Here is a 24,732-nt window from a genome sequence, read left to right as displayed (position 1 = left end):
CTGGAAAACTGATAACAACGCCCACTGTTTTCAATACATTATTTATTGAAAACTACTGAAACTAATTTCATGCAATTTTCAGAAAATGTTCAGGAATATCCCGTGGTCCAAAATGCTATATATTTTTGCAGACGAATATACCCCAAGTATGTTCGGATGGAATCCGTTTCAGTCGATTTGGAATCGAATTAGCCATGTCCGTCTGAAGGGCTGGAGTGCACGATAACTCTCGATCTATGGATGCCCGTCCGTGGTAATCACTCCAGCAATCACAAAAAATTGAGATAGGAAACTGACATTTTAGAAAGATGCGCCTTTTGTTTGCAGGCATGTCAATAGAACCATGTATTCGCTGCTGCCATTACGACGGTACAAGTTTTTCAGGGGAAAGTCCATACTTAATAATACAATAATACAAAAGTTCAAAAAATGTCACTGTAATCGATATGGTCCATACTTTGCACATCGCAATGCCAATTTTATATATAGCCACAAAATCTGATACATAATTATTGGGGAAAAGGACTTCGGTTTCGTAGCCCGTATTCGATTCGATATTGTCAAAAAATGAATGTTTCAATTCACACAGCTTGAGGGTACATCTCTGTCGGCAAAGCCTACTGATAATTTATTTACTTGTTTAAGAAGTTTATATAAGATTATATAAAATGGTACATACTCGTATAAGATAATTCAATGAAAAACCTTACGAAAACCAATGGAACCGATTGTAGTAAATTGTGGACAACGTTTAAGGCGTTATCGAACCCTGGTAGGAGAAATGATCGGACATTTGTCATGTTTAACGGGGTGGCTTCCGAGGAGGAACCACCACAATTTATGATAGGTAATGTTGCCGATGTTATCCGAGGCGCAAAGTCATCCAAAGCGCTTGGACCTGACGGAATTTCAATTGTGATGCTAAAACACCAGGATGATCCGGAAGTTGAGTATTTAACTACACTGTGCAACATTTTTAAGGTGATCTTGTGCAAACAATTCGAACTGAGGATTTTTTGAAAGTACAGACCCAAACGACAATAAATCCTAGTTGGGTTTTGTTGTGTCAGATCCAGCTCGGATTTTATGGCCCCATCTAAACATGGTTAAATATTGAGTTTTTAAAGAAATTCGGGGCTATATCTCTGAAACCAATGCGAATCTTCTTTTGATCTCTGAAAAATATTTGGAGAAATAATGAACTCGAAAAACAACATTTATTGCCTCAAATTTCAAGATATATGCAAAATTCAACAATTTTTATACCTTTCGCACCATATCTCCAAAACCGTTAATTTTTTCTGAATATTTTCTTTTGGCAAAAAATTCACTGGAATGTAATACACAACTCTTCAGAACATGTCATTGTTGTAAAATGCCTCTATCCCGTTGTTTTCAGTAAATTTTTCAACGACGATTTAATAAAAATGTCAATAATGTAGTGAAATCCGAAAAGCGAGAATAAACTGTTGGTGTGAACTGTGTTTGAAATACGTGCTGTAAAAGATATGATGCAAAATACCGCTAAAACAACATGAAGTAAGCATTTTAGAGTTTTAGAATGTTCTAAAGAATTGTTGAGAACTTTATTTGGAAGATTTTTGCAAAAGGTTACTTGGTTCAACTCCCAATAGTTTAGCCAATACCGACCAGAATTCCAGCAATTATGTAAAATTTTCTATATTTTATAGATTTTGATGTCCTAGATGGATGTTTTCTTATGTAGTTTCTTCAAAAGATAAGTTCTACTAGTTTAGGGCTACAATATTGCTAAAGACAGCAAGGCCAAATTCCTATTCGTTTCTGAAATAAAGGCCTGATAAATGCAAAAAGGTGTAGATTTAGCCCGGTTTAGATGAGGCCATAAAATCCGAACTGGATCTGACAGGACAAAACCCAACTAGGGTTTTTGTAGTCTAAATATGTACTTTCAAAAAATCCATACTAGAAGTTGTTTGCATTTTCAGTGTTGCACAGTGCTATCATCCTCAACCTATCGCTAGCCACCCTAATAGTTCCCGAAGCCTGGAAGATGGGCAGGGTGGTCCCGCTGCTGTCGGTCTGTGGTAAGCTATGCGGCGCCATCGTGGTTTGCTAACGTACATAAGTGATACGCCAATCTGCCAGAATGCAGCCCTGAGAACAGGAACAGGGTGTCTCCTTATGTCTTCAGTGGACTATTTACATGAGGAGACCAATATCTTGCCGATGCGTCGATACAGCAGGATGTTGTCGATGCAATATTTGCTTGGATGTATAGGCAAGGCCATCCAAATCACCACCTGATGGATATGCCCGAGCCCACCATGGAAGTTAGGGAGGATTTTCGTGATCTGGAGAGGGAGGTCCAGAGATACAAAAGAGACCCCATAAATCAACGTTCTTATCAAGTAGGTTTGGGAGATATTATACTGATGCAGTCGCTAAGGCTTTAGGAGCCTATAGTGTGAATGTTGTCCTCGAAGATCACCCCCCCATCCGTGGCAGCGGAGGAACAACAGCTGTCAATTCTTACTGGGCCAAGATTTATGGCACGCAGGACATCTGCCCAGCATGAAACACCGGTCCGCATACTACGCAACTCCTTTTTAACTGCTCAACCCACCCGACTCACCTAACTCCACTCTCAATTTGGACTAATACTATCCAGGTGAGTGCTTTCCGAACTTGGAGTTGGAGGCAGACCCGAATCAATGAAATGAAAACATATACATAAATGTAGAAGCTGCAACAACAATTGTCTCGTATTGTATTACCAAAAATGATCAAATACTGGAGGTATAGCTATCCAAATTTCCAATTTGTTTTCTAGGGAAAGCAAATATTTCCCGGGGTATTTAATGACACTCATACACCTCCCACACAAAAATTATGTTGGGTTCAAGATTTTATTGCAGACAGGCTCTATTTCAATGCTATGTATATAATTTATTCTCCATTGGTTTCAAACCAGTGCATTTCTTTTATTTCAACAAATATATTTTTTTAATTTTACATATTTTTATTTGATTTTTAGTTTTCCAATAGATGCACTATTCTGCTGTGGAATACGAGTAAATTCATATATTTTTTTTTTCTGTACCTGCCTTATTTAGACCATTTTTAACACTATCACAGCTAGAATTCGCATAATTCAAATTTGCATTGGATAACCCGTCCGACATTTTGTGCGTATCGAAGCGTTTTGATATTTGCAATGTTTCACTCGATCCGAAAGAATGATTCGTATAATTTTTATTATTGGCACTCCCGTTACTGGTTTGTTGGTTGAAAATATTTGCTAAAGATGCCATCTTTATTCAATACTATTACATAGAGAACAAACTATATACGAGTATATATATAATGCACTTGGTTACAGCAGTTGTTTTCTTTATATAAATATTGTTTATATCACTATTACTTATATATTTTTGTTATGTATTTTTGTTTTGTTTTCAAATATGTTTTTGTTTTTTTATTCTTAGACCGCAATACTTTTTGTTTGTTTTTCTGATGAATTGTATCACCACCGATCGGACAACAACTGTAATAACTGGCTGACTGACCGTCCAAGTATGCGCTACAAAAGGAAAACAGTTGAGCTAAGCGTTGGGCGGTTGACTGATTGGCGTTTTGGTTTGATATCGCTCAACCGAACAGCAGCAATAATAACAAATAATGACAATGTTTTTAATAATTATTTAATCGTTGCACAATGGGTTGTTATTAGATAATTTTTTTCTGACAACTAATTGTTTTCATTATGATTAACACTTAGTGATCGTTGCGTCACTATCACATCATATCCGTTTGGATTAGATTGTTAACATTTAGAGTTTGTTCCACCTTTTTGCTCTTGCTTATTGTTCATTATTTTTGTTTTGTTATGAATTTAGTTTATTTTATTTAATAATTATTTTTACTGATTTCTTTTGTTTCAAATTTGCACTAGTTATACGGCCACGCCGCACAGTGGATTACCGATTTTTTTTTTTCATGGTAACTTGGAGCCGCACTGAAAACTCTTGAAAGAATAATAAAAGGTTTTGGGTGTATACATATCATGGCACAATTACCCAGGTAGTGGCATCGTAAAATTTTGAATATGTTATGTCAAAACTTTCTTTATGTTGTTGGGGAAATTACAACAAAAATAATTTTTTTATAAAGGGATTTGACTTTTCATATTCGATCAGCTGGTGTGATACCACTACCTGGTAGTTCTGTCATGATACATATTTAATGTTGCAACCAGGGTTTCGGAGTCGGAGTTGGAGTCTATAAGTGGGAGTCGAGCAATTTTGCTGGAGTCGGTGTCTGAGTCGAAAAAAATAACTCGACTCTGGCCAACATTTTTTCTACGTTATAGAAATATAACATTAAATTTGGAACAATAACTTTTTTTTTTAAATCATTATTTATTTTAAAAGAAAGGCATAAGAAAATATATATGCAAATTATATATTATACTAAGTTAAAGGACAATTCACAGGATATTTACTACCCTCTTAATTGTAGTCTATTCATTCCTATTTTGTTGATCCAATTGATTCGTTACATTTTTGCAAACGAGAGTAAAGTTCTATGACAATCGAATTAAGCTTGGACCTTTAACCTCTTTCGTCGGAAGTCTTACTGGTCTTCCCACAAAGATCTATTGGTATTCTCATCTTTTTTTATGAAAAGTCATCCTTGTCTTCTATTAAAGACATTGTGGTCTTTATGGGAAATCTTACTGAATACCCTGTGACACAAAATGGAAGTAAAGATCTTTGAACAAACTGCGTATACTTAATATCACACTTTATATTTCATGATGTTACTCATACGTTTTGGAACTAGTACAAGGAACTAGGACCTAGATTACCCAACTCTAATTTATTTTAAATGACAGATGTAATAATTAATCTCTGGTAATGCTAACTTTATTCCCCACTTTTCTTAAAGTAAGGTATAACAAAAATGGACTTTAAAGAGAAAGTATCGGGTAAAAGGACAATGAAAACATGACAATATCGATTTCCTGTCCTAGTGGACCGACCCTACATAAAATTTTCCTAGCAACATTTTTATACCCTCAGCCTTTAGGCTAGAAAGGGTATATACACTTTCATACGCGCAAAATGTGCCTCATCAAAATAATGGTTTTAGACCCCAAGTATGTTTGGACGAAATGTGTTTTAGACAATTTGGAGTCGATTGAGCAATGTTCGTCCGTCTGTCTGTCTGGCTGGAGCGCACGATAACTCTCGAACGGATCAACCGATTCGGTTCAAAATTTGGCTTTCGCAACATTTCGTCCAAACTTATTATAAGTTCGAAGATGGGTTATATCGGTCCACTCCTTCCGGTACCTCCCCCACAAAAGTTTGAAAATGTTCGGAAAATTTGTGCGCCCGATTACTCTTGAAGGGAGTAACCGATTTGGTCCATACTTTGCACATCATCAAATTCCTACTAGACTTAGGTGAGGTTCCAATATGGACTCAATCGGTTCATCCTTCGGGTACCGCCCACACAAAATTTCGGAGAAGTTCAGTTTAGCACCTGTTCTTGAATCGATTCGTTTTTTGTTGTAGCAACTTATATTCACTTCCCCCATACGACGGTACAAGTTTCATCAGGGGCAAGTCCATACTTCCTGAGAAAATAGCCTGAAAGTTACAAAAAGACCCTGTGACGCCGTGTGTATTTGGTGAAGCTCAAGATAACTCTCGAAAGGATCTGCCGATTCGGTCCATAATTTGGCCTTCGTAATATTTTGTCAAAATATAGTTTAAGTTCAAAGATAAGCCATATCGGTCCACTCCTTCAGGTACCTCCCCCACAAAAAGTTCAAAAATTTGCGCACTATAACTCTTGAAGGGGGTGACCGATTTGGTCCATACTTTACACATCGTAATATATCTGCCAGACATAGATCTTGTCTGAATATGGACTGTATTTGTCCACTCCTTCGGGTACCTCCCACACAAAATTTCGGATAAATTCACTTTAATACCTGCTCTCGAATCACTTTGATTTTTGTTGAAGCAACTTACATTCGCTGCCTCAATTACGATGGTAAAAGTTTTTCCAGGGGCAAGTCCATACTTCTTTTGAGAAAAAAGTCCGTAGGTTGCAAAAACCCCCATGGCATCCCCATGATCTATGTTGGTCTATTCTTTTAAGTACCTCCTCCGCAAAACGTTTGAATTTTAATCCTAATCAACATTTTTATAGGTTCATACGTCCTAAATTTTGAAACCCCCTAAATACATAAGTTTTTTGTGTTTCAATTTACACAGGCTGATGGTATATCTCTGTAGGCAAAGCCGACTGATACTTTTTACTTGTTTAGTTCCATTTTTATAGGACTTTTAGTTTCCCAGCAAAATCGTGAAAAACTAAAAAAACTTAAAATGTGAACTTTGACCGCGATTTGTTTAAAAAGTGCTCAGGCGTTTATTTATTTTTCTCATCTGTAACCATTGTAGTTTCAGCTCCTTTCATTTAAAGTTAGTTCAAGAGTACTGTGTATATTCTTCATAGGGTCTCCGACGGATATTTCAATGTTTTACAAAAAGAATGACAAATGTTGTTATACCCTTCATATTAAGGTGGACGCCCACCAGGCAAGGTCTCACAGGAACTTTTGGACTGACAGAGGAGCATAGGTTTGGTAATCCTTGAATGCCCCACACAAATGTCAGATTACAAACCATCGATCAATAGCTCATCTATATCCCCGAAACTACTACTTTTTACTACTTTTCTAAATCTTCAATTCAACAATCAATAACCATAAAATATTGGCATTATCATCTCCAAATCTATCCAAGATGAACATAGTGGACTGACTGAAGGTCATCGAGTAAAGTAGCCGCTATACTAATATTTCGACTGTCAGGGAGGACTATACTTTTAGTCCTCCCACAATGCTTAAACGTATCAGCTACACATCGGCATAGTTACAATCAGGGGCCTAATTACGACATTCGATCGAGTATTGGCTCGTGAATGAAAAAATCGAACTATGAAAACCTATGTGTTCATTAAGAAAGTAGATGGTAAAAATGTGTTTATTTTAAAGCAAAAACTAAAAAAACAAAATTATTAATGAAAGAATGTAAGTAATTGCTGAAATCGTTGAATAATACTTTGGGTAATAATTTTGGAATGAAGTTGTGTTAGAAAAATGTATGAAATGATTTATATTTGTAAACCGTTTTGACATTTGATCTGTTCCTTTACTTTTGAAAATGGTAAAACCGGAAAAAGTAGTAAACGTTGAAAACTACTCACATATGAATTGTACGGTGCCTGAAGTAAAGGAACACTTTTCTAGTAAAAAGTGGTAAAACTTGCACGTAAAGGAACAGAGCTATTGTTGTAACAGATTGCTAATGCATCTACCTTAGTAAATGTACGGTTGGTGGCGCGAATAGGTTTTTATAGTTCGATTTTTTCATTCACGAGCAAATACTCGATCGAATCGAATGTCGTAATTAGGCCCCAGGTTACGAAGAGCTATACAATTGAAAATTACATTCACTCATTATAATCCAACTTTATCTTGGACTATAAAGTATATTTTACGTTATACCCTATTACATGTTTATATATGTATGTATGTATGTATGTATGTTTATCTGTTATTATTTATATACGAATGCAAAAAGCACGCATTTCGTTGCTGAAAATAAAAAATTATATGAAAAATATCTGAATTCATATTTAAATATTGATAGAAAATCTATTCAATCGATTGATGATTTTCGGAGAAAAATTCAAACTACATGAGGCTAATTTACTTGCGGAAATAATGAATCAGTGGAGAGAGAAGTAGAGTTGATGACAACACTGCCCTTTGCAGCGCCCTCTCTCACCGATAAACTTAGAATTACCGCAAACAAACTTAGCTTATTCTAATTTGAGACTAACAGTTCCTCGTAATTTCGAAAAAAAAACAAATTTCTTTAAAAAAATTTGATGTATCATTCAGTGTCAATGAAATCTTAATAATTAAATTATTCCAATTAAAACGTCAAAGTTCACACACCCATTAATTGCGAGATACATTTCTTAAACTTAAAATGTTCAGTTTGAGATTCTTAACGTTTTGCACTGTGGGCAGGTCATGTGCAAAAAGTGAATAAAGACCATAGTCGGGCGTTAAACCTGTGTATAAGTTTTGTACGAAAATGAGAAATAAGTAATTATAATGAAAAAATCGCACAAGTCATATTGTAAAGTATGGTTTTCAGGCAGTGTGGAAAGTTAGTTAAAAACTTAAATTTGGATTTAATTTAACTTCACACACTGCCTATAAATTGATGAGTATTTTAAAAAGGGGCTTCTTTGACAGCATATATGTCACGTTTACACCAACCTAAAGCTGAAAACACATCCAACGTTTCAATAAAGTTGGGTGTCATTTCTGATAAAAGAATAAAAGAGCAAGGACAACATAGATCGAATTATTCTTTATTCTTTTATCAGAATTGATGCCCAACTTTACTGAAACGTTGGATGTGTTTTCAGCTTAAGGCCCTATTAAGCAAATGTAAATGAATTTGTTGCACTTGGCGGTAGTTCGTGTTTTGTCAAACGGCGTCTATTGTAAGCAAAAGCTTTTCATTAAATTGCCACGATTATTCGCACACCCGCCATCACCACCATACATTTGTTTATGACTATAATTAAATTAATTTATTTTAAATTATTCGCATTTTCATTTCAGAGAATTTTGATATCGTTCATTCGCCTGTTGCCGTCATTCAGACATACAAACTTAGCTCCAGCTATTACAACAGTTGGCGTGTTATTTAAAATGTTGCTGTCGATGATCAACAATGATCATCGGTAAGTAATTTATCACCCCTAAAGTAGGAAAATAGCTCATCACGAAAGCAATTGTAAAATCGCCATTAAATTTATTTATTGAGAAGTATGGACGCCGGAAAGATTTCTGGTTAGTGGAGGAAATTGTTGTCAATATTCGACTCATTTCCATGCTGATTTTTCTTTTTTTGCTGTTGATAATCTGAATTTTTATTTGTTTATGACTGGCATTTCAATTGGTTGATAAGGTAGAGGAGGGCAACTTGTGTTTTTACCACAAGTATGTCATTAAAAATGTTTTCATTGATTTCATAAATTGATTGAATTTTGATATACAATTTATTTGTGGAATTTTGATAACAGTGATTGTGTTTGGTAAGGTGTTTCTCTAGGTGTTTTTCAAACAAAATGACGTCAGCAAGAATAAACATTGTAATTGTTTTGAAAATGGGAAATAAAAGTAATTTCTTCTGTGTGACTCAGATAAAATAAAGGTACGAATTGCATATGCGAATATGCGGGTGGATTAATATTGACAGCATTACCGTATATATTTCACACAAAGTATAGCTATACTATGTGGACCTACATATATACAGTGGCTCCAAGCGAAAGTCGTACACCTAATGATTTTTTTTAATTGGCTTATATCTCCGACACAATATACGAATAATAGAACATAACGCATCAGTGCAGACCGAATTAGCTATAATTTGGCACTTAGAGTTCCTAGTGATCAATATACTTATATCCCAAAGGACATGGGCATAGGCCCATGTTTTGGTATAGTCCCCATAAAACGGTACCTCCCGATTTTCGGTATTTTGAGAATTTTAGCCACAATTTTTAACCGAACTAGCTGTAATTTGCCATTTGAGGTTCTCAGTGGTCACGATATATCTCCACCAAACATCGTCAACATAGGTCTATGTTTTGGTATAGCCCCCATATAACAGTACTTCTCGATTTTCGGTATTTTGAGAATTTTAACCACAATTTGTAACCGAACTATCTGCAATTTGACATTTGAGGTTCTCAGTGGTCATGAAACATCTCCACGAAATATCGTCAACATAGGTTCATGTTTAGGTATAGCCCCCATATATCGGTACCTCTCGATGTTCGGTATTTTGAGTATTTTAGCTACAATTTTTAACCGAACTAGCTGTAATTTGCCATTTGAGGTTCTCAGTGGTCATGAAACATTTCCACCAAACATCCTCAACATAGGTCCATGTTTTGGTGTAGCCCCCATATAACGGTACCTCCCGATTGTCGGTATTTTGAGAATTTTAGCTACAGTTTTTAACCGAAATATGTGTAATTTGACATTTGAAATTCTCAGTGGTCATAAAACATCTCCAACGAAACATCGTCAACATAGGGCCATGTTTTAGTATAGCCCCCATATAACGGTGTCTCCCTATTTACGGTATTTTGAGAATTTTAGCTGCAATTTTTAACCGAACAAGCTGTAATGATCTGTATTTTGAGAATTTTAGCTACAATTGCTAAGCAATTCTTCAGCATCTGGAATCAAATATTTCAAATATACATATGTATGTACGTATATCCAAAATGTATTGATTTAATTACCAATATTAAATGCGATTTCTTTCTTGCCCAATAAAATATTTCCATTCACCTTTTTGATTCAGTTATAAAATTTCCAATTATAAAATGTATTGGACATTTAATTAACTTAAAAAACACAATTTCCTTAAGAAAACACAAAACACTGATTTATTCAATCGCTTTACCGACTTTACTCAACGATTGCATTTAGAAAACTGAAGAAAAAATAACAACATAATAAACATTTTTTCTTTCCCTCTTCACTTGCTACGTTGGTTAACAACAACAAAGAACGAAACACACTTGTATTACCGTATACCAACCACCAAAGCTGCTGCGTCTGCTATTACACCGTCTGCTTTATTATAAAACAGTATTCCGCAGCCGCAAGAGCCCTGTTGTTACTCTCTTTGACAAAAAGACTCTCTCCACCCATAAAAAATATGTTCTAACATAAAAAAATATGTTGGTACCCACTGAAAATTATGCAACATGAAATGAAAACTGTAAACGTTGATAACTTCGAAACGAGTTGAAATTTTTTTAACAATTCGAAAAACAATTTTGTAGGCTGAAAAGTTGTCTTTAAGATGGCATACAAAAATATTCCGTTTACAGTACCGTTATACTAAAATTTTATCGAAAAGCATTTTTAAATTGTGCATTGAAAATGATGCACCACAATAATCGATTAATAATTTCCAAAATTTTCGTTTTTTATGCAATTTTAGTCATCAGAATGGATGAATAATTGGTTCTCTATCATTTTCAGTAGTTTTGTCTTTGATTCCGAAGAAACAAGTAAAAATGTATCAGTCGGCCTTGTCGACATAGATTACCCTCAGCCTATGTGAATTGGAACTTTCATCTACGGACAGATCGTATGTATTTAGGGTTTTTTCAGAATGTTGTGGCACTTTTTGGACATTTGAACTTACCGACAAAAATGTGGATTAGGATTAAAGTTCAAAAATTTTGCGGAGGAGGGAATGGACCGACATAGTGCATTATGGAAGTGGATCTTATTTTGAGTGTCATATTTCTTCGACAGATATCGCGCCCTCTAGTCATTTCAGGGGGTTATCGTAAACCTGTTGGACCAGTATACCAGGACCACTAAAAACATCATCGGTAAAAATTTGCAAAGGATCTCCGAACAGACCCTAAACTGCACTTGGACACTAATGTTGAACTTTTGTGGGGGAGGTATCCTAAACAGAGGATCATTATGGACCATTTTAGAAGTTAAACTATGTTTGGGCAAAGTATGACGAAGGCCAAATTTTGGACCAAATCGGTTTATCAGTTCGAGAGTTATAGTGCTCTCCAGCTAGTACATATGGTTCCATAGGGGTTTTTTACAACTTTCGGGCTGTTTTCCCAAGAAGTGTGGAGTTGCCACTGAAAAAACATTTACCGTTGTAATTGAGACAGCGATTGCAAGTTGCTTCAACAGAAATCAAAGTTAGTCAAGAGCAGGTCTTAAAGAGAACTTATCCGAAATTTTGTGTGGCAGGTACCCTATGGAATGGGCATATATAGTCCATATTCAAACCTGATCTATATCTGGTAGATATATTAGGATGTGTAATGTTTAGACCAATTCGGTCATTCAGAATTATCGAGCGTATAATTTTTGCGAACATTTTTGAACTTTTGTGGGGAAGGTACCTGAAGGAGTGAACCGATATACTTATCTTGGAACTTAAACTAAGTTTGGACAAAATATTGTTAACACCAAATTTTGGATCGAATCGGCAGAGTTATCTTGCGCTCCAACCACTACACACGGTGTCATAGGGGTTTTTTGAACCATTAAGGCTATTTTCTCAGGAAGTTTGATTTTGCCCCTTATGAAACTTGTACCGCCATATGGGGGCCGTGAATACAAGTTTTTACAACAAAAATAAAAACGAATCGAGAGCAGGTCCTAAACTGAACTTTTCCGAAATTTTGTGTGGGGGCACCAAAGGCGTGGACCGATTGAGCCAATATTGGAACCTCATCTAAGTTTGGTAGAAAGTTCACGATGTGCAAAGTATGGACCAAATCGGTTACTCCCTTCAAGAGTTATCATGCGCACAAATTTTCCTAACATTTTCGAACTTTTGTGGGGGAGGTACCGGAAGGAGTGGACCGATATAACCCATCTTCGAACTTAAACTAAGTTTGGACAAAATATTGCGAAAGCCAAATTTTGGACCAATTCGGTTCATCCGTTCGAGCGTTATCGTGCGCACCAGCCAGACAGACAGACGAACGGACATTTCTAAATCGACTCCAAATTGTCTAAAACACATTTCGTCCAAACATACTCAGACACCATTATTTCGATGAGGCACATTATGCCCGTATGAAAGTGTATATATACCCTCGTTAGCATAAATGCTGAGGGCATAAAAATGATGTTCCTGACGTAATTTTGGCATGATTGTGATTAAGGTCCCTTCGTAGGCAATTTGGCTAGAAAATTCTAGGTTTTGAAGTTATTTTCCAAAAAATGAATACGAACCAGTAAGGAAAGGATCATAGTCGGGAGGGACCGACTATATGATACCCTACACCACTGTGAATATGTAAAATATATATAGGAGATATATATCAATTTGAACTGATTTCTATGTAATATGGTGCACTTATTACTAGACAAAACTCCGTCACACATTCCTAATTTCATCAAAATTGGACAGATATAGGGTGTTTCGTGCAGCAAATACGTGAAATCGGGCGAAAATATATGTACATGCGAGCTATATCCAAATCTGACCCGATTTCGATATAATTTGGTACACTTATTTCTAGACCGAGTTCAGCCAAACAGTCAAAATGTCATCAAAATCGGACGTACATAGCTTGTTTGGTGCAGCAATTACATCAAATCGGCCGAAAATATATATGGGAGCTATATCCAAATCTGAACCGATTTCGATGTAATTTGGCACGTTTATTTCTAGACCGAATACAGTTACACATTCCATATTGCATCATAATCGGACGTATATAGCGTGTTTGGTGTCGCAAATACGTCAAATCGGCCGAAACTATATATGGAAGCTATATCCAAATCTGAACCGATTTCGACGTAATTTGGCACATTTATTTCTAGACCGTATTCTGTTACACATTCCATATTGCATCAAAATCGGACGTATATAGCGTATATGGAAGCTATATCCAAATCTGAACCGATTTCGGTATAAGTTGGCACACTTATTTCTTGTCCTAATTCAGGCACACATTCCATATTTCATCGAAATCAAACATATATAGCGTGTTTGGTGCAGCAAATACCTGAAATCGGGCTCTGATATCAGATTTTTTCTGAGATTTTCTGAATATTTTTTAGAATTGTGACCGATTTCTCTAATATTTTCCTAGAAATTTGACCGATTTTCTATAAGTTTATTTTAAGAATCTCTGCACATTTTCTAAAAAATCTTAAGAATCGTCATTCCGAATTCGTTCCGATTTCTAATGGATTTTCTAAGCGATTTTTTTTCGTTTGATGTCGAAGAGCAAAATGACAGGTCATAAAATTCGCATATATAATTTTAAAATTTTTTTAATATAAATGCTACATTTAATAACACTGTGCAACATTTTTAAGGTGATCTTGTGCAAACAATTCGAACTGAGGATTTTTTGAAAGTACAGACCCAAACGACGAGAACCCCTAGTTGGGTTTTGTTGTGTCAGATCCAGCTCGGATTTTATGGCCTCATCTAAACATGGTTAAATATTGACTTTTTAAAGAAATTCGGGGCTATATCTCTGAAACTAATGCGAATCTTCTTCTGACCTCTGAAGCAAATTTGTAGATAAGGACAAGAATACAATATTTGGAAAATAATGAACACGAAAAACTACATTTATTGCCTCAAATTTCAAAATATATGCAAAAATACCACAATTTTTATACATTTCGCACCGTATCCCCAAAACCGTTAATTTTTTCTGAATATTTTCTGGAAAAATATTCCCTGGAATGTAATACACAACTCTTCAGAAAATGTCATTGTTGTAAAATGCCTCTATACCGTTGTTTTCAGTATATTTTTCAACGACGATTTAATAAAAATGTCAATAATGTAGTGAAATCCGAAATGCGAGAATAAACTGTTGGTGTGAACTGTGTTTGAAATACGTGTTGTAAAAGATATGATGCAAAATACCGCTGAAACAACATGAAGAAAGCATTTTAGAGTTTCAGAATGTTCTAAAGAATTGTTGAGAACTTTATTTGGAAGATTTTTCCAAAAGGTTACTTGGTTCAACTCCCAATAGTTTAGCCGATACTGACCAGAATTTCAGCAATTATGCAAATTTTTCTATATTTTATAGATTTTGATGCCCTAGATGGAGTTTTTCTTATGTGGTTTCTTCAAAAGATAAGTTCTACTTAGGGCTACAATATTGCTAAAGACACCAAGGCCAAATTCCTATTCCTTTCTGAGGTAAAGGCCTGATAAATGCAAAAAAGTGTAGATTTAGCCCGGTTTAGATGAGGCCATAAAATCCGAACTGGATCTGACAGGACAAAAGCCAACTAGGGTTTTTGTAGTCTAAATATGTACTTTCAAAAAATCCATACTAGAAGTTGTTTGCATTTTCAGTGTTGCATAGACTAATTGAAGCTAGTGTTGATAGCTTCAACATATATGTAGAAGTATACTTCTGCATATTGTTCTACTGTTAATCATAAAATGATAACAACAGGCAAAATCATTAGAAAGTTTGAAATTAGAATCTTCCATAAATAGCACATTGAAAGAAAATTGTCTCTAAATGGGGTTTGTTCTGTACAATACGACACGTGGCGTCAGCGTCAGAATTGTTTCCGATTTTTTCAGAAAATCTGAACTTTTCTCCGAATTTTTCCAGAATTTCTTTCCGATTTCGGACGGATTTTCTCAAGCAAATCTAAATTTTTCATCGAGTTTTCCAGAATTTTCTTCCGAATTCGGACCGAATTCTGTCAGAAAATCAAAATTTTTCTCCGAATTTTCCAAGAATTTACTTCCGAATACGGACGGAATTCGTCGCGAAACTCTAATATTTTTTAAGAATTTCCTTAGAAAATTCTTTCCGAATTCGGTGACCAGGTCCATACAACTTTCGTACCGAATTCGGTACGAATTCGGCATCAGAATTGGATATTTTTTCAGAAATTCTGTTAAAATGTTAGCTGGGTATGTTCGAATTGAGTATGCTTAATATGCACTCAATTTTTAAAATGGCAATAACTATAAATGTTTAAACTATTTATTCTGGTAAAATACAATATTTGGATAGTCTTTAGCCGGATCTACATCTTCACATAAAAACAATGAACAAAATCTTGCAATTAACCCGCAAAAATTGTCTTCGAAAAATGATGAGTTATTTGGTTTGAGTCACAACGCCGCGTATAACATGAGTATTTCTTTGCCTATACATTAATTAGTCTATGCTATGTGATGATATTTACTCTGTATGTTAGTTAACAGAACTATTGTTTTAAATATTACAATTTTAAAGTATACTTTCAGGCAAATTTTGATTTTTAATAAACTAAACTCAAACTATGCATATTTATACAGCATTAAGTTCCATCTGTTAATTGTCATATATACTATTTTTATTACTTAATATATATGATATCAAGTCGTTAAACGAAATGATTTAAATGATTTCTGGTGTTTTTTCTGAGTAATTATTTTCACTGATGAATAATAAAACATTCGTCATTTTATAAGCTTTTTGTCATTTTCGAAGCCGAGAGTGAGTAAAATCAACACATTTGTTATTTATTTATTGTGAACCAATGACCTATAAACAAGACATTAATTGCAGCTAAAATATTCAGTCATAATTTTTATTGTTTGTCTGATCTTCGATGGCAAATCAAATTAAAAATTAATTAAATAAATCACATTATAATTTGATTTACATGGGTGATTTCATTCGAATAATTTAAAATTCACACACTGAAAACAATAAAAATATTATTATTCAGTTGAATATTATTAACAACAATTTCACAAAATTAAAATTCCTAAATGTATCCATTCCCATAATGTTCTATATAAAACAAAGCTTGTTAAAATGAATTGAAAAGAGCAAGACAGAATATTGAATATAAGACCTACAAAATAATACATATCGTCACCATAAATGCCCGAAGACGTAACCCACAAAACCAAAACTTTACAGGAGAAGCAAAAAACGTTATAAATTTAAAAGCTGTTTTATGGAATATTAATCTTATGAAGGCGAGTATATGGGATATTATCGATCATATACGAAGGGGAATTGGTAGTGAAACCAAAACCGCTGAAGTGCTTAGTTTTGAGATCCTCCATTACAACAAAATCTGCAATATTATCCCATTTTCCGAAATGCCATTTCTTGAATAGAATCGTTGTTTTTGAACGTAGAAGCTTGAAATTTTGCCAGATCATGTATTTTAACTTTATGTATCAGATTACGTCAAAAAACGAATTTCGATTTTCATGTCGGTTACGTCTTCGGGCATTTATGGTGACGATATATACTACTGGGCGGCACAATGGAGTTAGTTGTTAAACTATTTTCTTTTCAATAACACTGTGAACCGAAATTTGGGGGTGAGGGTGGAAAATTCCTTTTGGGGGTGAAAGCCCTAGATGAGTATATACAGAACCCCAAAGAGCAGATCCGCCGTGAGTCGAACTTTTGAGTTATGGCGTGATGAATTTTTCACTGGCGACCCTATAAGCCATCAGAAATTAGCGTTATATCTTCGTTCGCTGTTGTTTTGGCTTATTTTTGATAAGACATATCTTCCGACAGTTACCCTGTTTTTGTTCATATTCTGTAACCAACAACCAACAAAAAACGAATATACAGAAAAACAAAATATAATTTTTTTCTCAACAAAAACTGGATAAATGAAAAAAGGACCATGAAAACGCGACAATATCGATTAGTTGTCAATAAGAGCCATACCTAAAATTTTCTGAGCGACATTTTTGCAGAACATGTCGAAGCTGAAAAATGTCATCTCCTCTTGGAAGGAGGAGAGATAGAAGGTCGAAATTTTCTTCGAAAAGGATCCTCCAGAGATATAAGGTCACATAAAGTGATGAACTATTTTACAGGACTTTCTAGAAACAGATGCCCCTATCCACGACTTCCAGAAGGCGTAGAAGGTTTTCTAAATACCTAGAATGGTGTTTCAAGCGACAGACTACTACACTTCCTCTAGCTTCAATAGAAATATAATAACTTCTAAAGACCTTCTTTTATTGCAGTACTCCATTGAGTCCAGACTGCAATCCTGCAACCTGTGTCCATAAAGAATCAGTAGTCATGTTACTGGGCAGTCAAACAAATGCAGCGGTCCCAATTCACATGCACTGAGATTCAGTGTGGATATTTTCGCGTTTCGGACGACATCTGGTACATCGCTCATCGTAATTTATGGTTGTGCCTTCTCGGCTGAGAGTATTCGTAGTATCACTTTTGGGTTACTCTATAAATTACCGGTTAAATTAACACGTGCAGATCTTCATATTTGCTATTGTCACGCCGTTGAAAGTAACAGCTGAAAAATGTCATCTCCTCTTGGAAGGAGGAGAGATAGAAGGTCGAAATTTTCTACGAAAAGGATCCTCCAGAGATATAAGGTCACATAAATAGATGAACTATTTTACAGGACTTTCGAGAAACAGATGCCCCTATCCACGACTTCCAGAAGGCGTAGAAGGTTTTCTAAATACCTTGAATGGTGTTTCAAGCGACAGACTACTACACTTCCTCTAGCTTCAATAGAAATATAATAACTTCTAAAGACCTTCTTTTATTGCAGTACTCCATTGAGTCCAGACTGCAATTCTGCAACCTGTGTCCATAAAGAATCAGTAGTCATGTTACTGGGTTTAGCGGGCAGTCAAACAAATGCAGTGGTCCCAATTCACATGCACTGAGATTCAGTGTGGATATTTTCGCGTTTCGGACGACATCTGGTACATCGCTCATCGTAATTTATGGTTGTGCCTCCTCGGCTGAGAGTATTCGTAGTATCACTTTTGGGTTACTCTATAAATTACCGGTTAAATTAACACGTGCACATCTTCATATTTGCTATTGTCACGCCGTTGAAAGTAACAGTCAGGGACGTACACAAGGGAGGGACGTACGCATGGGAGCCCGGAGGTACGGTTCTATGGGGGCTACATCAAAACATCGATCTATACGGACAAATTTCTGGGGGACGTTTTTAGACTCAAACTTCCAATATTTCGGTAAGTGGCTAAAACCTTCAAATTACCGAAAATCAAGAGGTACGCTTGTATGGGGGATATAGAAAGACGTGGACCTGTACTGATAAATCTTTTCTGGAAGATTTTATAACCCCATGGAAAATTAAATAACAATTTTTAGTAATTTCGGTGGGATATTGACCTCACAACTTTAAGAATTACGAAAATCGGAAGTTACCGTTCTATGAGGCCAATATCGAAACGTGGACCTACACCGACGAATTTCAGTCGGAAAGGTTTTTAACTCCAACGTAGACTAAGTACCAAATGTTTTTGAAGACTAAATGCCAAATTTCAGTCATTTCGTTGCAATATTGAGGTCACAACCTTCAAAATATCCAAAATTGGGATGTACTTCTATGGGGCTATATGAAGGCGTTGACCTATACTGACAAATTTCAGGTGCAAAGTTTCATACCCCCAACGAACACTAAATACCAAATTTCAACAATTTCGGGGGAATATTGATGCCACAAACTTCAAAGTACCGAAAATCGGGACCTATACCGACAAAATTCTGTGGGAAAGTTTTATACACCAACGAATACTAAGTAACAAATTTCAAACATTTCGGTGGTGAAACTAAAACCTTCAAAATACCGAAAATCTGGTGGTACCGTTCTATGGTACTATGGTAGCCCATTTGCAATACCAAACATCATAGGTGTATTAGAAACTTCTATAACAAATTATAAAGCTCTATCTTAAAAATTGCAAGCTGTATCTTGATTTCAACAGACGGACGGACAGACGGACTTGGTTATATCGACTTAGAATTTTACCCTGATCAAGAATATACATACTTTATAGCGTCTCCGATAAATATTTCAAAGTGTTACAAACGGAATGAGAAATTTAATTATAACCTCCATACTATGTATGGTGGAGGTTATAAAATGGTTTTCTCTTGTTCGTTTTCGAATTTCTCCGAACAAATTGTAGTGTATTACTCAGAATTGATCGTCCTACGTTTTTCAGCGGAATAGTCGCCACAGTTTTGTTGAAGAAACAAGCGACCATTTGCTTCGAAGTGCTTCTATCTCGAACTACTTTCGTTAGATTTGGCTCGTCTTCGAAGACCCACACGGTCCTGTTTAGTTTCGGGCTCGTACGCATAGCTCCATGATACATCACCTGTGACGATCTTATGAACGTCTTTTAAAGTACCGTGATTTTAATTTTTTCCAAATTTCTTTGCGCGAATTGACACGAGCATTTTTTTGAGAAATTTTTAAATCCAACGAGAACAAAACTTTTTTTACGGATATGTGTTCATGCAATTTCGAATATATTCTAGTGGAAGAAATGCCCAAGGATGCCTCTATTTCACAGTATGCCACATGACGATCTTGCCTTGCCAGTTCACTCACGGCATCAATGTTTTCTGGCACAACGGCCGTATTTGGACGACCTTCATCTTTGAGCGTCGGCCAGTTTTTCCCAGTGCTATAGAATTGTGCTTCATCGCCAAACAAAGATTTATGGGTCTATTCTGTATTGCGAGTCATGTCGCGTTGCCAGATGCAATTTTTACATTACGTATGACAACATTCGCCTGACACCTTCAAATTTTGTCCCCATAACGTTCATTTTCCGGCGACAACAAATTAGCTGTGGCGTGCATTTTTACAAATGAATAAAAACGAGAAATTGAAAGGAAAGTAACATTTTCATTTATTTTAAGTTACTTTGCTAAATATTGTACAAGGAGGCGCAAAAGTAAAATTCCGATGTGTTTTGGCTGTAATTTAAAAAAATAAAAAACAAGTTAAAAAGTATCGGTCGGCTTTGCCGGCAGAGATATACCCTCAGCCTGTGTATATTGAAACCATTTTTTCCCAAAAAACGTATGTATTTAGGGGGTTTTAAAAATTTTGATTAGAATTAAAGGTCAGAAGTTTTGCGGAGGAGATACTAAAAGGAATGCATCGACATTGACCATTATGGAAGTAGATCTCCCGCCACTACATATGGTACCATAGGGGATTTTTACACCCTTCGGGCTGTTTGCTAAAAAAGTATGGACCTGCCCCTAAAAAACTTTTGCCGTCGTAATTGAGGCAGCGAATGCAAGTTGCTTCAACAAAAATCAAAGTGATTCGATGTCAGTTCTTAAAGTGAACTTGTCCCGAAATTTTGTGTGGGAGGTACCGGATGGAGTGGACAAATATAGTCCATATTTGAACCTGATCTATATCTGGTAGATATATTAGAATGTGTAAAGTATGGGACAATTCGGCCGCTCCCTTCAAGATTTACCGTACGAACAATTTATCCGAACACTTTTGAACTTTTGTGGGGGAGGTACCTGAAGCAGTAGACCGATATGGTTTATCTTCGAACTTAAACTATGTTTGGACAAAATATTAATAAGGCAAAATTTTGGACCGAATCGGCAGATCCGTTTGAGATTTATCTTGCGCTCCAACCACCTCACACGGTGTCATAGGTGTTTTTTGCAACTTTCAGGCTATTTTCTCAAGAAGTATGGACTTGCCCCTGATGAAACTTGTACCGTCGTATGGGGGGCAGTGAATACAAGTTGCTAAAACAAAAATCAAAGCGATGCGAGAGATGGCTCTAAACTTTTCCGAAATTTTGTGTGGGAGGTACCCGAAAGAGGAATCCACTCCAAATTGTCTGAAACACATTTCGTCCGAACATACTTGGGGTCTAAAACCATTATTTCCATTAGGCACATTTTGCCCGTATGAAAGTGTATATACCCTCGTTAGCATAAATGCTGAGGGTATAATGAAAAACGTTGATTCTTCTTGTGGATTATTTTTATTTGGTCTTTTAATTTTTTACATCAAGTCGAGAATATGATGTCAGATAAATGACCGCCGCCACAGTTTATTGTCATTTGAGCCCTTTTTATGGCATTTTACATCACTTTGGCCAAAACTTCCGGCGATAGGTCCTCACATTCTTGACGGATATTGTCTTTAAGAGCTGAAAGAGGCTGAGGCTTGTTGACATAAACTTCAAAAAGCCCCTCAAAAAGAAGCCTGGATCGGTCAAATCAGGCGATCTGCCACGAAATTCACGTTGAGCCAAAGTCACCGACCGATTATTGGTCAAATAAATAGTCACCAATATTCCGCGTTCTGGAGCAGTGTAGCGTAACATTGTTTATTAACGCATGTGTTTACTACACAAATGTGTTTACTACACAAATGTCAAAACATAACTGACATTAGGGGCCAATCGCAAAATTTACAGCATTTTCTGATAGGAGGATTACTTTTGCGCCACCTTGTATATGTTTTTTGGTGTTTCAGTACTTATAATGGAGCAATTTAAAATGCTGGTTGAAAAAATGGAAGCCCACCCAAACGTAGCTCGTGGAATCAGACTTTTTGGCGAAACTAAAGCCACTTTTGATGAGGTGTGGAAGGGTGTTGCGGAGAAATTAACTCCAGAACTTCGCGTAATACCTTTGACAATGTGGGTTGAGCCATCCCGAGGTTAAAGTCATTGTCATGGGTTTTTGAAAGCTTATTTTTACAAAAAACCTTAAAGCAGCACACACTTTAAGGAGTGGCTGTATTGCTGTTGATCTGTGGGTTTTTTATAGTCATTTTTTTAATGCCTCTGCTACATAAATAACAGCGTCTTTTGGAAGCCGAAAATAGTCTTTAAACCTAAAAAATTTACCATTATTTTGATGAATTTTGGAAACCAAACATACTCACAATACTGATGGCAATTCTAAAAGATTCGATTTATCTCTGATAGATGCTACGTTAACTATATTTTCTACTCTTTCATCAAAAAATAGTTCCACGGTGCGTATCAGTTTTAGAAAGCTATAACTTTTCTGTACAGCTTGTTGATATTTTTTCTCATTTATTCAAAACAAAAAACGCTCCGCTAAATTATTTTCTATCGCTTTACGTAATAAAAATTTTAAATGTTGTCGCAGAGACGATTGACAACGCGACTCGTGTCGCAATACGGAATCGACCTATTAATTTCATCAATGCACTCTTGTGCTGATAATTCACGTCGAATGTTGTGACAAATGATCGGATGGAAAACTGATTTTTAAGTCACTGTAAACTTTGCAACACATGGTCGTTAAACCGTACTGAGTACGTTTATGCTAAAAAATACCAAACTTTCCAATGAAAATGTCAACTGGCGCTTGGTAATACGCAGTGTTGCCTATGCCAAGAACTTACCTAGTAGCCCTGGTATATGTACTTTTCGATTATCTTTAATTATACTGTGCAACAAAATGGAGCTCGAGGTCTGGGGGTGGAAAATTCCTTTTGGGGGTGAAAGGCCTTGATGAGTATATACAGAACCCCAAAGGACAGATCCGCCGTGAGTCGAACTTTTGAGTTATGACGAGATGAATTTTTCACTGGAGACCCTATAAGCCATCAGAAATTAGCGTTATATCTTTGTTCGCTGTTATTTTGGCTTATTTTTTATATGACATGTCTTCAGTCAAATCTAATGAGGATCTTTTTCGTAGAACATTTCGACCTTCTAAATCGCTTCCTTCCATGTCCTTTTCGTCCTTTGTTTCAAGACCCGCAATAAAAGTACTACAAGATGACATTTTTCAGCTTCGAAATATTCTGCAAAAATGTCGCTCAGAAAATTTTAGGTACAGCTCTCATTGACGACTAATCGATATTGTCACGTTTTCATAGTCCTTTTTGACATTGATTACACTGTGCAACAAAATGGAGCTCGAGGTCTGGGGGGTGGAAAATTCCTTTGGGGGGTGAAAGGCCTTGATGAGTATATACAGAACCCCAAAGGACAGATCCGCCGTGAGTCGAACTTTTGAGTTATGACGAGATGAATTTTTCACTGGAGACCCTATAAGCCATCAGAAATTAGCGTTATATCTTTGTTCGCTGTTATTTTGGCTTATTTTTGATATGACATGTCTTCAGTCAAATCTAATGAGGATCTTTTTCGTAGAACATTTCGACCTTCTAACTCGCTTCCTTCCATGTCCTTTTCGTCCTTTGTTTCAAGACCCGCAATAAAAGTACTACAAGATGACATTTTTCAGCTTCGAAATATTCTGCAAAAATGTCGCTCAGAAAATTTTAGGTACGACTCTTATTGACGACTAATCGATATTGTCGCGTTTTCATAGTCCTTTTTGACATTGAGAGAGCCGTACCTAAAATTTTCTGAGCGACATTTTTGCAGAATATTTCGAAGCTGAAAAATGTCATCTTGTGGTACTTTTATTGCGGATCTTGAAACAAAGGACGAAAAGGACATGGAAGGAAGCGAGTTAGAAGGTCGAAATGTTCAACGAAAAAGATCCTCATTAGAATTGACTAAAAACATGTCATATCAAAAATAAGCCAAAATAACAGCGAACAAAGATATAACGCTAATTTTTGATGGCCTATAGGGTCTCCAGTGAAAAATTCATCACGCCATAACTCAAAAGTTCTGTTCGGCGGATCTGTCCTTTGTCCTTTCACCCCCAAAATGAATTTTCCACCCCCAAAATTTCGGTTCACAGTGTTATAAGACGACTCTAAAAATGTCTTATTTCCCTTTCTAATGTACGGCTTCTACAGGTACATCGACGAATCTGGTTTATGTAGGGTACACGCAAAATAAACATGTGACTTTTCGTTTTGTTTTTGTAGCTTCCCTTTGTGTTGTTCAACTTCGATAGCCAAATGTTGTTGTCCAACAAAAAACAGATAATTTAATATCGAGACATTTTAATATGTTTGACAGTTGTGCGATAACTCGATTAAACTAATTTCATGCGAATTAAGAGGCTGTTGAATTTGTTACGGCACTTCATAGAAGTTATAAATCATTTACTTGTGTCCAGCCCATTTGTTTGTTATTGTGGTTTTGGCAAACAACCATCATCATCGCTGTCAAAGGTGTTAATACAATTAACACTATTTGTTAAAAAAAAAAAAACAAAAAACGAAACTGATAACGTTATTAGAGTAAACAAAAAAACACAACTAAGGAAAGTGTCTGATATTAAAATTCTATCAAAAATCGTTGCATCTACAAGGATTTTGTAGCGCGTGTATTTTCTTTTGAAAATTTATTTTCGTAA

General features: G+C 35.9%; 1 protein-coding gene across 5 annotated transcripts in view; it reads right to left on the bottom strand.

Annotated features, from left to right (window-relative positions):
* LOC141397795 (myogenesis-regulating glycosidase) overlaps positions 1-24,732 on the bottom strand; it is a 76,109-nt gene that overhangs the window by 26,897 nt on the left and 24,480 nt on the right. Inside the window, exon 1 of one of the 5 annotated variants that reach the window (XM_073974527.1) lies at positions 3,087-3,655. The exons of 2 other annotated variants lie outside the window; for them this stretch is intronic. In XM_073974527.1, the coding sequence (XP_073830628.1) occupies positions 3,087-3,293 (207 nt within the window). In that variant the 5' untranslated portion in view covers positions 3,294-3,655. Of the gene's footprint in view, positions 1-3,082; positions 3,656-24,732 lie in introns of those variants that run through there. 2 more of the 5 variants (XM_073974528.1, XM_073974531.1) reach the window with 2 other exon arrangements.

Source organism: Musca autumnalis, unplaced genomic scaffold (assembly GCF_047663935.1).
Source record: "Musca autumnalis isolate F117 unplaced genomic scaffold, ASM4766393v1 scaffold_3, whole genome shotgun sequence".
NCBI lineage: Eukaryota > Metazoa > Arthropoda > Insecta > Diptera > Muscidae > Musca > Musca autumnalis.
Note: the sequence above shows the minus strand (reverse complement) of the source record. Positions and strands in the feature narration are given on the sequence as shown.